The sequence below is a fragment of the Puntigrus tetrazona genome, unplaced genomic scaffold (assembly GCF_018831695.1).
Source record: "Puntigrus tetrazona isolate hp1 unplaced genomic scaffold, ASM1883169v1 S000000472, whole genome shotgun sequence".
NCBI classification, from domain to species: Eukaryota; Metazoa; Chordata; class Actinopteri; order Cypriniformes; family Cyprinidae; genus Puntigrus; species Puntigrus tetrazona.
Genome location: NW_025048114.1, coordinates 55001 through 67500, shown reverse-complemented (window position 1 = coordinate 67500; position 12500 = coordinate 55001). Strand labels below are relative to the sequence as shown.

The 12500-nt window shown below is 39.0% G+C and overlaps 1 protein-coding gene across 1 annotated transcript in view; it reads right to left on the bottom strand.

The window, feature by feature from the left end:
* Positions 1 to 6741: 6741 nt before the first annotated feature.
* The window catches only part of nicn1 (nicolin 1), a gene marked incomplete at its 5' end in the record, with an annotated part of 13335 nt that continues 7576 nt past the window's right edge, over positions 6742 to 12500 (bottom strand). The window contains 4 exon segments of the mRNA XM_043231929.1: positions 6742 to 7327; positions 7413 to 7517; positions 8431 to 8499; positions 10202 to 10315. Of these exon segments, the coding sequence (XP_043087864.1) occupies positions 7286 to 7327; positions 7413 to 7517; positions 8431 to 8499; positions 10202 to 10315 (330 nt within the window).

The window sequence follows — 12500 nt, the reverse complement described above, 5'->3', positions numbered from 1 at the left end:
TATATATATATATGTGTGTATATGTGTGTATGTATATGTATGTGTGTGTATATATATATATATATATAAATAATCAACTTGCACCGATGAATCATTTCTATTTAGACCAAGGAAATAGTATTAGGAAAGTAAACAGGGTCAATTTTGACTGACACATGGCAACCCCAAAATGACCGACATTGGAAAACAAAATGAAGTTCACTTGATTGACATGATTCTAGTTCATTTGATTGACGTCCTCCCCCTATCTACAATCAGAGATCCAGCATGTGCTGTTACGTTGGTTAGACACATTCCACTGCTCAATGCATGAACACAATTACCATATCAATTACCACATAATTCAGAGAAAATGGAGGTGAAAAGGAGGAAAATACAAAGAGCATAAGTGGGTGAAGACGAAAAGACAAAGAGGATAAAGACGGTGCAAAAGGAGGAGGAATGAATGCATATTTAGCATTACACAGCACACTGCCAAATGTCAAATCAATTTCAGTCGGGAAAAGATATGAACAATAAAGACATATGGAAAGCAGAGACATTTATCGCAGCTTGCCTAAGATTTTTACTCAAGATTTCACCAGTAATGCATTTTCATATTGGCAGTTGTGCTCAACTATATTTCTCCAAGCAAATAGATTTGGGAGATTAATTGATTTTCTCACCATATGACATCACCCATGAAACATATGATTTTTGCTAAATCATACGTATTTTATGAGGTGCCAATTCATATGAATTTGCACGAAAGAAATATGATACAAATATACACACACGCACGCTATAACTCTGAAGTTGTTACATCACTTACATTTGCATTGCTTAATGTGTTGCTTTGCAGCTATAAGTAGCATAAACAGAATCAATTTGTACCAGTAATTCATTTTCATGACATATACACGGTGCAGAACTCCTATCTGATCGGCTGGCAATCACTGCTATTTTTCTCCCATTCGCTGTGACAATTAAAACTTTATGACGGCAAAATGCAGATGAGGGATGCTTATGGGCCTGATTAATGTGGCTTTTGCTTGTTGATGTCTCTAGCAAAGGCATCTTTTCATGGTGAAGTTCCCCACTGTAATTTGCTTTATACTAATAAAGGGGTGGGTGTGATGATGTGCCATTTAAATAGCAGAATGAATTAAGCCAAGAGCACTTATATCTCATAAACTTTCCCCATTATGCCGTAGTAAATGGGAATTGATGGAGGCGTTAGAAGAGATTGCTTATAGCATGCAACCTAGGTCATAGAAGTAAATACTAGCTTTAACCAATGCAAATATTGTCAGGACTAACAATCTCTATGTTGTACTCGGTAGCTATCTCTAACCACCAGAAAATGTATTGGGAATTATGGACATTGCAAAGCTTGACAAAGAAAGGCCTATGTTGTGGAAAAAGTCCAAAAAAGGTTGCTGCATCCCAGTTTCTAATCGTTCCACAAAAACCAGGACTCTCTGAATATCACGTACACAGATATCTGGACGTGGTTTGCTCTGAGAGAAACGCTTGTGAGTGGTGACTAATTCATTACAGTAATTAGCTACAGCATGACCAGTCCGTCTCTGTTCTGGATGAGAACAAAGCTTATGCATGCTAATGTGAGAGTTTCGAGAACCTCACAAACTCGGGAGGAACTTCCGGTCCACAAAACACCACAAGTCAATATCTGAACTCAATACTCAGTGTGCTCTTTGTTTTCATATGATACCGGGGGTTATTTAATATGATGGAGCTTGGTTGGACACTCAAGTGTTTCTTATAGGATTGAATTCATCGATCACTGCATATAATTTATTTCAAAGACTTTTGCAAGACATCACCTTTGTTACAAGGTACGATCTCCCAGACCAACTTATGATTGACACTGCTAGTCTCTTAAAAGAAATAAATAAAGGTTGTAAACATACATATATTTTTATAATATAAAGCATAACATAAAATTTGGAAACATATTACGTTATTTATATCATGCTTTAGAATATAAAAAAAAAGTTAAAATATATTTTAATATTACTACAATGTTTGTTTTTCCACACTAAGAAAAACTTGTTCTTTTAAAATGGTTTACTAGAATGCTCTTTAGGAAACTAAAAGTGGTTGCAAAACAACATTCAAAGTAGTTTCTCCCAAAATAAAAAAACCCAATGCTACTGCCATTCATTCTACTTTGAAATGTGTGTTCAATGTTGAAATGTTTGCTTTTTGTATCTACCAGAATCACCAAGCTTGGAAGAGCCCAGTAAATCTTTAAAAAAACCTCTCACTGTGTTCGTCGGAAAGAAGAAAGTCATATACACCTAGGATGGCTTCGGGGTGAGTAAAACATGCCGTAATTTTCATTTTTGGGAGACCTATTCCTTTAAAGCACAGATAAATCAACAGTGTAAGGCTCTTTGTTTTTCATTGTCAATTGTGCATATTCCTGTGGCGGTTCCTCAATCTACAATCAAAGCATGAGTTTTCCTGAGGATAGGGGGTGATAGAAACTACAAAGTGTATAAGCAATTCTTTAAGGACAAATTCACATGAAATGTCCCTTTTGTTGTCTGTCAGAGCACCGAACGGTCCTAGACTGTTTTGTAAACAAGCAAACCTGTGAACCATGTGTCTTAGCCAATCAGATTACTCAAAGGTGGCTTTCTGCCAATGGAATGATTGTTTATTCCACCACTGGCAAATGGGGAATTGTTAGAGAAAACTGTCATTAGTTTTACCATTTCTTTTAATGCCAGCTGTGGTGCACAAACTGCTTCGAGCAATCGCTGTATGGAAAAGTTGATATGACATGAGGGTGAGACTAACTCTAATCGGAGCCAGAACTCTACCATAGTGCTAGTTGAGATTCATTTTAAAGACTCCTAGTGGTAAAAATGTGAAGGAAAAGAGTTGAAAATCTGATGTAGGCAGACATGACTAAGAGTTGATAGTGTTAAAGGTTTGCCTGAGCTGCTTGAATCGAATGAGTCAGGTCTTCTTAACAGGGTGGGAATGAATTGCTTTGTTCTCACAAAGTGTCCAACCTCTTGCCGTTAAGACGATCCCTGTTGGGGAATAGCTACTTGCTTTAACCACAACAACTGTCATAACGCTTGAGGTGCACGCTCGAGTCTATTACACGTAACGAACATCAACGTTTTGCATGCTCTTGCCGCTTAAATTCAGACAACAACGATGGTCTGGGTTTTCGTTTGAGAGCAAACCAAGTGTGAACTAAAAACCGGTCAAAGGCCTCACACTTTTCCACTTAATAAAGGACCTGATGAGTTCGCCGAGGAAGATAATTGCTTCATTTTCAGCAGAAGTTTCTGTTTAATGCAGAAACTAATTGTTTCTTCACAGTTAATCTGTCGTCATGAGAAGCGTAATCGCACAAGTCATGTCAATATTGAATTCAAATACCGTTTGTCGGCGGAGTCCAGACAAATCTTCTCTGTCGGTCGAGAACAAGTCTCTCAATAATTCGGTTTCAATTAAAATCCCATTCAAGATGATGTTCTGCTTCTCAGTGATGGATACTTGTCCTCTGGCCAACCTTTCAAATGGATAAAATGCCAATTAAAACCTATTGTAAAGGACACCCTATCAATTCCAATTCAAACAACTTCTTCAGTGACACTATACGTGTTAATTCAAACCTCAGAGCATTAGAAACAGGAAAGACTTAATGTGATGAAACTGTATCATTTCTTTGTTTGGTTCGATGGACGAAAATCCACATATATTTGACATATTCCAGTATATAAGTCCAATTTTGTGGATTGCTCACAGAAGGTTATCATATTCACTTCACAGAGCAACAAAGGCCACTTTTATGGAGTTCTGTTGCCATTTTTGGAGATTGACTACTGTATATGAACACTGTGAAGAGGAACACAGAGTTCTTCCAAAGAACATTTAAAGATTTAAGATGCAAATTGGTTGAGGTTCGTTTCCATCTGCAGGTTTAGCATATCAGCAATTCAACAGAATGAAGACAGGTGGTTTGTGAAGTTCGCTCTCTCTTTGTGGGCTTAAATCTCGCAAAAGTCCATTTCACACATCTGCTTGAACTCAAAAGACTTAAATGAGAGCTGAACGCGTTTCCAACCTTCCTAGTCTCGTTTTGAGATTTGCAAACTGGAAAATATTATCTTCTGCCTGCAGAAAATGCCGACGTGTACAATACGTTAAATGCTACGTCTCATGCGGTCATGAAGACGTTAAAGGAATATATTGGTTAACCAGGCTTCAGGTTCAATAGAAGATTTATCGACCATATGTCAATTCACAGAGAAAAAGACACCAGTTTGAGAAACAACAAACACATTGACTGCTTACCGCCTGAAGTATCCCACAGACTATTTTTAATTATTTTCTGTGGTAATTGACGTTATGCCAAAACGCTATTGATACCGCTTAACTTGTATAGAGCTTCAATTGCATCAAACCCAAAACATCCTAAACTAATGTAGCAAGTAATGGGTCTTGCCTGAGTTTTTGCATGAAATAAAATCCATTCATTACCGCTAAACTAACAGGTGGCATTTAGTTGATTTTACCAGTCTATCAGTGTAGACCATTTTAGCTCTGCCAGCATTTCTTTGCTCAGCGTGTTTAGCTACTGCCATCTATTGGAGACACTATAAAATAACTACAGAAACCACCGTGAGATCTACAACACAGAAATACACTATACTACGTTTATACAACAACATATATAGAGCAAGTTTAGACATTTGATTTAAATGTTTATCATAATCTCAAAAGAACCACGAGATGAAAAGAAAACAATTATGCAATATTTTCTCGAAGCCAGAAACAATGGCTTTGAGATAAAACCCATTAATAATGGAGTTTATCATAAACACCGTTTTTTACTTCCCGATATGATAATTTATGGAGTGTTGTAGATTAATGTGATGTTTTTAGCAGCCGTTTGGACTCTCATTCCGACGGCACCCATTCACTGCAGAGGATCCACTGGTGATGCAGTGATGTAATGTTACAATGGCAAAATGTTAATTTATGCTTTTAATTTTGAATGAACTTTCTTTGATCTAACAGCTTATGCTTGCATACATTTTAACCATTTAAGTGGACTGAGTATCCTCATTGTTAACTGATGGTCTGTCGTCAAAATGGTTTAAATAATGTATCTTTAAACTAGCGAGCAACAATTTGTTGATGTACTGTCAGTGTGGGTGGGTTTACCTCAGTTGTTGGTGTTTATCTGCTGCCATCTATTGGAGACACAAGCAAATGAACCGTGAAACCCTTCTGAAGATACATCAATTACAGACATCACAGAATTTGTAATGGTTGTACTGTTTATAATGGGAATTGAATTGGTTTTAATGAAAACTGTAATGGATCTTGTGGGTCTCTACTGGTAATTGGTTAACTTTTATTAGTGGCTTGACACAACTAATAAATTCTAAAGGATTGTGTCCTAAAACACACTACAGAAACATTTAATGATTAAAAGTTGATGGTTTCCCTGCTGAAAAAAAACCCCATTTAAAAGCAGTTTAGGCCGGTCAGGTTGGTTTTAGCTGGTCGCCTCCCAGCTAAGACCAAATGTGGACAAACCTCCCTAAAACCAACCTGCTGACCAGCTAAAACCAGTCTGGATTTAACTTTTTTTCAGCAGCAATGATATTTGTAGAAGAAACCATTATTTATTTATTTTTCCTCAGCAGGGACATTTTGGTGAGTAGCTTATTTTGAGGTGTGAAAAAAAAATTGGCGCCCTTTTAAAACATTAAGTCTAAAGATGGGCTAGCTTAACGTTTATGGCTCGCATAATAAAATGACTCAAAGTGACACGTAATGACGTTGATTCACTCAAGATAGCTAACTTAGGAATATTCCATCGGTTTCTGCACAAGGAGATCTTTTCGTCCGGTATTGTGGGATGAATTCGAGGAGCTCCATTTGCAGGCTAATGTTGCATAGACGATGATGGTCTCTCTGATGTTCAGGAGATGCCAGCAGAGACAGATGGAGGCTCCTCTTGGACGCCGACCATTGATTTCCAATGATTAGCATTAGGAAGCAGCACTGCTCTTGATTACTGCCTGGCAACCACGAACATGTCCGCTGAGTTTTAATTAACACAAAGTGAGACGCATTTCATTAACATTTGAAAATAGTCGTCAAAAGATAGTAAAGTCCGGCAAGACGGTTTTGTTTCGGAACCGCGAGATGAAGATTATCTTAACATTTAGCTTGTCGTATTACGTAGACTCGTGCTTAAAATTACAATAAATCTTCAGAATGAAGGCTGTACATTACAAACTAAGATTAATGAGTGATATTTGCAGACACAGAGATCAAAGTCCCGTATGCTCCAAGGACGATAACTAAAGATAACAATAAAGAAATAGCGTGCAGGCTGAACTAGACTTTAAATTCGTGAGCTCGTTATAGCGAGATGGATTTTGATTGGATGTCAAAGTCTGTATCGTTCATCGGCTAGTTCTGACAGTGACTCCGACGATATTGTTTCTGCGTGTGCAACAGAGTTGTAGTATAGTTCAATTACAGCGTAAACGGGGTCAGCGCCATCTTTAGGGCGCGTGATAGCGTGTGAGCCGTCGAATAAGGACCGCCCACCGAGGAGCCGCGATGGATCTGTGGAAGAAAGTTAAAAAGTGATCAAAACACAAAAATAGCTGTTGTAATGTGGATTCATCCCTTTGTGAACGTGTTAGGGAACCATCCTTGGGGGTAAAGCCTTAAGATGAATAAGACACATTTGCGCACACAGACTATTATTTTATTGCTTGTAAATACACAAAAGCGTAAAGCAATCTAATTTAGATGGCAACCGATAAAATACAGGCTTTCGATAACTTCGATTAATTTGAAATGGTTTGTGCTGAAAGGCTCAAACAATATATTATACAATAGATATAAACATTAAGTGGGAAAAAATATATAAATAAAACTATAATTTTAAAGCTGCAGTCTGTAACTGTTAGCGCTCTAGCAGTTAATAAACAGAACTGTGTGCGTCTTGCGGAAGAACAATGTAGCCGGATCTACTTCTTTCTGTTTGTCTATGGCGAATCACGCAGGTACTGGACTACTCCGCTGAATACTTATTAAAGGTGTACCGTAATGATTCAGGACGAGCCAAAAACACAAAAAAATGGATGCATGGTGTACTCTCTTATGCAAATTTTAAACACAAAAAAAGCAACGGACTGCGCGCTTTAAACACGAAGTCGCTACTTTAAGAAATTAAATAATAAACAGTTGATGTTCTTGAAATACGGTTGGGTTTTCAGCTTTCCCTTCACGTGTACGACAGCAGTTTGACGTCATAAGAGCCTTCCACCTGCGAAAGAAATCAACCTGTTAATGTTAATTCAGCCCGAAAGACATGTAACGATGGACAGAAGAGTGTTAGAAGCGCGGCTCACGTCGAAGCGTCCGATGGAAGCCGCGGTTTGGCTCGCCTGCATGATCTCAGTCAGTGCCCACATCTGCTGGATGCTGGAGGAAACCGTCTCTGGATCAGGAAGTCCCTGGCGGACACACACACACACAGACATCAACTGCAGCATTGCGCCATTTATTAAAGATGCAGTGCACTCAGAAATCAGCATCATCGTTTTTAATTTTGCCTACATCCAGCAGAGCTAGATAAACCAAATTAAAATGAGCCGAATCTTGATATTTGCGAGGTTGCAGATTCAGTTACGACCAGCACGTGGCAGTAAAGTACCGTCTGTCATAGAGAGGAGAATAATTATCATTAAAACAGTCTGTACTCCTCACATTTTTCTTCTAAAGCACCAATATTACGTTGAACCCGTTTTCTAAAACCTAAAAGGTTCTAATGATTTCATTACTGTAGACGAAAACAGGGGTTTCTACAAAGCTTAACGGCCATTTATCAGAGTTCCCAGAACTTTAAGAAATCAGAAGTCGCCGCATCTTCATTGATGTCTTTGATTTGTTTTCCAGAACAAATATCTATCCTTAAAAACGATGCATCCTTAAATATGATGTTCAGACCGAAAGCTGAATGCAGTGAGCTGAAGTTGTTTTTCCAAACTTGGAAACGGTCGGCAATACAAGACGTCAGAGATGTAGCATTAATTCCTTGAGAACAATACCGCCGGTAAACAATAAACCATGAACTGCAATTACTTTTCAGGTGAAGCCGTATAAATAAACATTAAGTTGAGCGATCGTCAACGAATCTAAAGAGACACTTTGAAACCATCGGACATTTCTAATGTAGATGAGACGTGGCCACAGTGTTAGGTGATTGAAAAAAACCTCTTGCAGCGGCAGGAACACGTAGAAACCACAGACGGCTGAGAGTAAATGATACGCCACTGACGTCTTTCTAGGGAGCGTTGTATATGTTGTTCAACCAGTTTTTGAATACTCTGAAGACAACTGTTCTGGAGTAAGACACGAGATACTCACATTCAGATCGAGAGGTTCCTCTACAGGTGTGAGGGTAGATATCCAGGCAGGAACGTCTCGCTCCGAGTCCTTCTCAGACAAACACAGCAAGGCTTCAGTCAAATAACGGTTCGAGTAAAATAAATACTATGCAATAAAATGAACGATAACTGCATGAAAATGGTCAAATTAGCAAAATAGAAGCGCGTGAAGTTCAAACAAGCACTGAAAAGAAACAACAATCTTCTTTGAATGTTGGAAAAACTTAAAACTTGCATCCACTGATCAACTCTGACGAAAATGATATCTGAATATAAACGGAACCAAATTCTAGTCAAACAAGCAAGCAAAAATTATCTGCAGAAGCAGAAAAAAATAAACAAACACGGCAAAAAAAAAAAAAAGCAAGAGTCTCTAATGCTCCTGGAAAGACAAAAATAATATCCACTGATCAACTCTGCAGGTCTTTATGAAATATTAAACTATCTATCCACCTGTCCGTCTATCTCTCTCTCTCTTTCTCTATCCGTCCTCTGTATCAATTTGTCCTCTGTCTCTCTCTCTCTCTAACAATCTGTCCACCGTCTCTCTCTTTCTCTCTGTCCGTGCGTCCATGTCTCTCTCTCTCTATCCATCCTCTGTCTTTCTGTCCACCATCTCTCTCTCTCTATCCGTCCTCTCTCTCACTCTACCTGTCCGTGTCTCTCTCTCTCTCTATCTGTCCGTCCTCCGTCTCTCTGTATCTATCCATTCTCTGTCTCTCTCTCTATATGTCCTCTCTCTATCCGTCCTGTCTATCTGTCCACCATTTCTCTCTCTCTCTCTATCCGTCCGTGTCTCTCTCTCTCTATCTATCCGTCCTCCGTCTCTCTCTCTCTCTCTATCTATCCGTCCTCCATCTCTCTATCTATCTGTCCTCTCTCTCTCTATCCATCCTCCGTCTATCTGTCCACCGTCTCTCTCTCTCTCTCTCTCTCTCTGTCTGTCCATGTCTCTCTCTCTCTGTCCATCCGTGTCTCTATCTATCCATCCTCCATCTCTCTCTATCTGTCCTCTCTCTATCCGTCCTCTGTCTATCTGTCCACCGTCTCTCTCTCTCTATCCGTCCGTCTCTATCTATCCGTCCTCTCTCTCTCTCTCTATCTCCCTCTCTCTCTATCCGTCTGTCCTCCATCTCTCTCTATCCGTCCTCTCTCTCTGTCTCTCCCTCTATCAGTCCATCCTCCATCTCTCTCTCTCTATCTGTCCTCTCTTTCTCTCTCTATCCGTCCTTCGTCTCTCTCTGTCTGTCCTCTGTCTCTATCCGTCCTCCATCTCTCTCTATCCTTCCTCTCTCTCTCTATCCGTCTGTCTCCCTCTATCCATCCTCTCTGTCTCTCTCTCTATCCGTCCTCTCTCTGTCTCTCTCTCTATCCGTCTGTCTCCCTCTATCCGTCCTCTCTGTCTCTCTATCTATCCATCTGTCTCCCTCTATCCGTCCTCTCTCTCTTTCTCTCTCTATCTATCCTCCGTCTCTCTCTATCTATCCTCCGTCTCTCTCTCTCTATCTGTCCTCTCTCTCTCTCTGTCCGTCCGTGTCTCTCTCTCTGTCTATCTATCCGTCCTTCGTCTCTCTCTCTCCGTCTGTCCTCCATCTCTCTCTATCCTTCCTCTCTCTCTCTCTCTATCCGTCTGTCTCCCTCTATCCGTCCTCTCTGTCTCTCTATCTATCTGATTTAACATACAACGCAGGTATAATTTTGCAGCTCTTTCTCCAGTGTCTCAAACCCCTCGACACACAGCACACGAGAACCTCTTTAGCAGACGGGTAAATGTTAATTTCCTGGACGCTGAAATCGATCCATTCGGAGGAGGGCTGTCGCAGGATGAGTCTCACCATCGTCACGTTATCAGGCTCCACCAACATCTGAAAACCCAAATGCAGAGAAGACAAGACCTCAGCAAGAAGTGAGACAAATTCGGGGGAATTCGGGGCCTTTCGTGCAGCTATCAAAGAAACAAAGAGGTTAAATTAAGAACGAACGTCACTAAGAATGTGTTTCCAAGCTTTAATTAACCAGACAGAATGAAACCCTGACAAAAGAGACGCTGATTTCACAAGTTTCTCCTAATAATCTGCAAAACCGAACGCTTGACGTTTGTGTTGGGGTTGATGTTTGTGAAGTGTGTGAGCGAAACAACATCAAAGTCTCCTTCTACTTCAGCTGACAGCCCGATCCTTCAGGGACTGTTTCTGTACATTTATCGCTTGGAGCTTGTTCACGTCAGACCGTTTCTCTGGAAGCACGTAATGTGTTCTTTCATCTCCAACCATGATGAGCTCCAATATATTAGAATAGAGAAAAGTTAGTATACTCTAACGCTCAAAAATGTCTTAATGAAGCATCTTTAATAAAAAAAAAAAAGAAATAATTTGAAAAAAAAAAATCCCATTTAAAAAAAAAAATATAATTAAAATATAATAAAAAAATCTATAATAAAATGTAATTTATTTCTGTGGCATCATTACTCCAGTTTTCTGTAGCTGTTTCCATTTTTTTTTGCATGTATTGGAAGATAAGGAAAAAAGCGCAGGTTGAAAATGAAAGATGTGCATAAATTGCAGGAAATATGAGCAGGATAAGCTTTTATCCTGATATGATAATTATTATAATCTGTGGAGATATTTAGTAAACGTTTATCAGAAAGTGATGATTTTGTTCTCTTCATAAATATACTGTGTATATATATATTTTTTTTACGATACATTAAGTTTCAGGATTCTTTGATGAACGTTGAAATGTTGAAAAACGGCACGCATTTAAAAAAGCAATTTTTTTTTCCATTATGAATGTATTTATTGGGACTTTTGTTCAATGTAACTGATCTTTGCTATACAAAAGAAACGCGCACTCACACACACACACGGATGATACAGTTACATTTAATTGAAACTATAAAGAATAGCAATATTTTGAGAAAACAGCCAGTGTTTCCCAGTAGATGGTCCGTCGTGACCTTCCCCGACCGGGACGGATGTGTCAGAAAACAAGGACGCAGCAAAAATGTGTCACTTTTGGACGCTGGGAAGTTACTGATGCAGAGGAGCCACGGCGCCGACTTATCTGCTTGTTCTCTCTGAGGTTTGAAGAGATTTTGAAGGCCATCTCCAGAGAAACCATGCAAACGCTGTAAGCATGTCCTGTAACTCTAGACCAGTTGTGCTAGCTCCAAAAAAATACCAGTTACACACTCTAATGTCATTCTTAACCAACACAACACACACACACACACACACACATATATACATATATATATATATATATATATATACACATATATATATACATACACATATATATACATATATATATATATATAAAAATACATTACACTTAATTTTTACTTATTAAATATTTTAGTTTTACCCATTTTAACTAGCGTTTATTTACAACGATTTAATATATATATATATATATATATATATATATATATATATATATATATATATATATATATATATATATATATATATATATATATATATATATATATATATATTACAGAGCCGTGTGGCGTCCCAGGTGGGTCTTTCCATGTAAATTTCATCCGATGCCCCAAAAGGTGTCCGTACAGCGCAGAACGCAGCGATCCTGCAAGAGTTCGGCCGAGGACCGTCTTTGAAACGGAGCTAAAAAGCACAGAGGGAGCCTGATCTCAATGCATTAAAGCTGACGACTCTCAGATCAAAGAGAGGGACGTCAGATCACCGCCACGACAAACAAAACGTCCTGCCAGCTACGAAGAAACTGCTAGCGACGATATCTCACGGACGCAATCGACGGTGTTGTCTCAGGGGGGATTGTCTGGAAAGAGCGCGTCTCTGGCTCACTTAAAAATTGTAAAAAAACAGTAATTAGGTAGCTGTCGCGCAAGTGAACCGACGCGCAAACTGCGGATTCTTACAAATAAAAAAACAATCCATTTACTTGTGCTAGCATGCAGGCTTGAGAAAAGTGTAATGTTTATAATGTGACATCGCCATCTACTGGCCTGGCTTCAGTGATGCGAGCGTTTTTAGTAGCGCCGTCTAACTAGTAATCGAGAATAAT